Source organism: Austrofundulus limnaeus, unplaced genomic scaffold (genome assembly GCF_001266775.1).
Source record: "Austrofundulus limnaeus strain Quisiro unplaced genomic scaffold, Austrofundulus_limnaeus-1.0 Scaffold543, whole genome shotgun sequence".
Taxonomy (NCBI): Eukaryota; Metazoa; Chordata; class Actinopteri; order Cyprinodontiformes; family Rivulidae; genus Austrofundulus; species Austrofundulus limnaeus.
In genome coordinates, this window is record NW_013952945.1 from 77,315 (window position 1) to 79,448 (window position 2,134).

At 45.0% G+C, this 2,134-nt stretch overlaps 1 protein-coding gene across 1 annotated transcript in view; it reads right to left on the minus strand.

Moving 5' to 3' along the window:
- Nucleotides 1-616: 616 nt before the first annotated feature.
- Nucleotides 617-2,134, minus strand: part of kpna5 (karyopherin alpha 5 (importin alpha 6)) — a gene marked incomplete at its 5' end in the record, with an annotated part of 15,679 nt that continues 14,161 nt past the window's right edge. The window contains 2 exon segments of the mRNA XM_014026330.1: nucleotides 617-1,180; nucleotides 1,296-1,474. Of these exon segments, the coding sequence (XP_013881784.1) occupies nucleotides 993-1,180; nucleotides 1,296-1,474 (367 nt within the window).

Genomic DNA, 2,134 nt, shown 5'->3' on the forward strand with positions numbered 1-2,134 from the left:
GAGTCACTCCACACACCTGCCGAGTCACTCCACACACCTGCCGAGTCACTCCACACACCTGCCGAGTCACTCCACGCACACATGCCGAGTCACTACACACCTGCAGAGACACTCTACACCTGCAGAGACACACTACACCTGCAGAGACACACTACACCTGCAGAGACACACTACACCTGCAGAGACACTCTACACCTGCAGAGACACTCTACACCTGCAGAGACACACTACACCTGCAGTCACTCCACACACATGCCGAGTCACTCTACACACCTGCCAAATAATCCTCATCAAAACCAACAGGCTCAAACCACTTCATGTAGCAGACCCGTGCTGGAGGTTCTACCTGGTGGACCGATTTGAGGAGAACATTACAAAGCAGCAGAAACAGAAGTGAACAGAACCTCCCGACCCAACGGCAGCGAGGCGCAGAAAGACTAGCGCCCATCCACAGGACACCTGATCCAGGTGAGCCTCAGGTAGTCTGTGAGTACACATCAGAACACATGCAGTGGTGTTGGCACCAGCGCCGTGGTTCTGCCGGGTCCAGATKTCCACCCTACACCAGAACACCAAGTTTCACTCTACGCCTCTGGTCAGAAGAAAGATTTAGAGGTAGTTTCACATTCTGGAAAGGGATGTTGATTTATAGACAGCAACACAAATAATATAAACCATCATCATCATCACCATCACCATCATCATCATCATCATCATCATCACCATCACCATCATCATCATCACCATCACCATCATCATCATCATCATCACCATCATCAATTAGTGGAAACAGTCAACCACAGGCTTTTGGTAAAAGCTGGTCTTCATCATCTCATGAGTCCTGTGGAGACCAGACTTTCACATTCTCAGTCCAACAGGAGAACCGTCCCATCTCCATGTTCAGAACCTTCCACAGGTCTCCAGAGGAGCAGGAGTCCAGGTCTGGGAGAAGTGGTGGTCTAGGTAACTGGGCTGTGAAGACGAAGGCCGGGTCAGAGCTGGAAACCCTCCACAGGTCCTTCCTGCTGCTGGAAAACAAACTGGCCTTGGTTCTGATCCACCTGTGGAGCCAGGCTAGCATCCTCCACCTCCACGCCGAAGTAGCGCTCGATCAGGTCGAAGGCCTTCTGGTAGATCTCCTGGTTCTCGTGGCTCTGCAGGAACTCGATCTTATCCAAGCCTGTGGGTCAGAACAGACAGAAGGTTTTCACTCTACAAACCCAGTTCAGCAATGAACGGCTCTGTTTGAACGAGTTCCTCTTGTTGCCACTGTGAGTTTGTGTTTGCAGCCGTACCATAAGCCTCCTCGATGAGCGCGCAGTACGAGTTGATGCCGGTCTCATTTAGTTTGGCCTCCTGTTCTCCCAGCCTGAGGATGTTCTCCAGACCGTTCAGAGACACCTGCACGATCTTAGAGTCCATCACCGTCAGCAGGTCACACATGGGTTTGATGATGTTCAGAGACACCAGGTACCTGTTCATACAAACAAAATGAAAATAAAACCTCAACATTTACCTGAGGAGGAACCAGTGTCCATGAAGAGGTTCTGTCCGTGGTCAGAACCTTCATCACTGACTGGAAGACTCCTGCTGCAGATCTCATGTTCAGTGTCTCAGTCTTTCTTTGCTCCATTAGTTGCAATGCTACAAATTATGTAAAGAAATAATCTTTTTTCCCACATTTTTATTCACTATTCAATAATTATTAAATTATTATTATTATTACATTAAACATTACATGTTTTAAACATCGCTATATTCCCACTGTAAAACCAACTTTTCAACAAACTTCTAAGGATAAGAAAAATTAAACCTTTTCAGCTCTCTTAAATAACATTTAATTAAATTGTATTTTAAAATAATGATTGAAAACCAGATTCAACTTTATGATAATGATTTTAAAACATTTATTAGATTTAAATTATGTTTTGTATTTCTTCCTCATCTTCCCCCCAGCTTTCTGAGGCTCCTCTACTGCCCCCTGGTGTATGGAAGCGATTGTGTTCCATAATCCTAATTAAAATGGATTAATAGAAATGCTGTTTCATTTTCAACATGTACCTGATTTTTTTGACTCATAAGTAAAATTATAAATACATAATCCAAACTGTATGTTCATTTTCTTCTCCAAGAC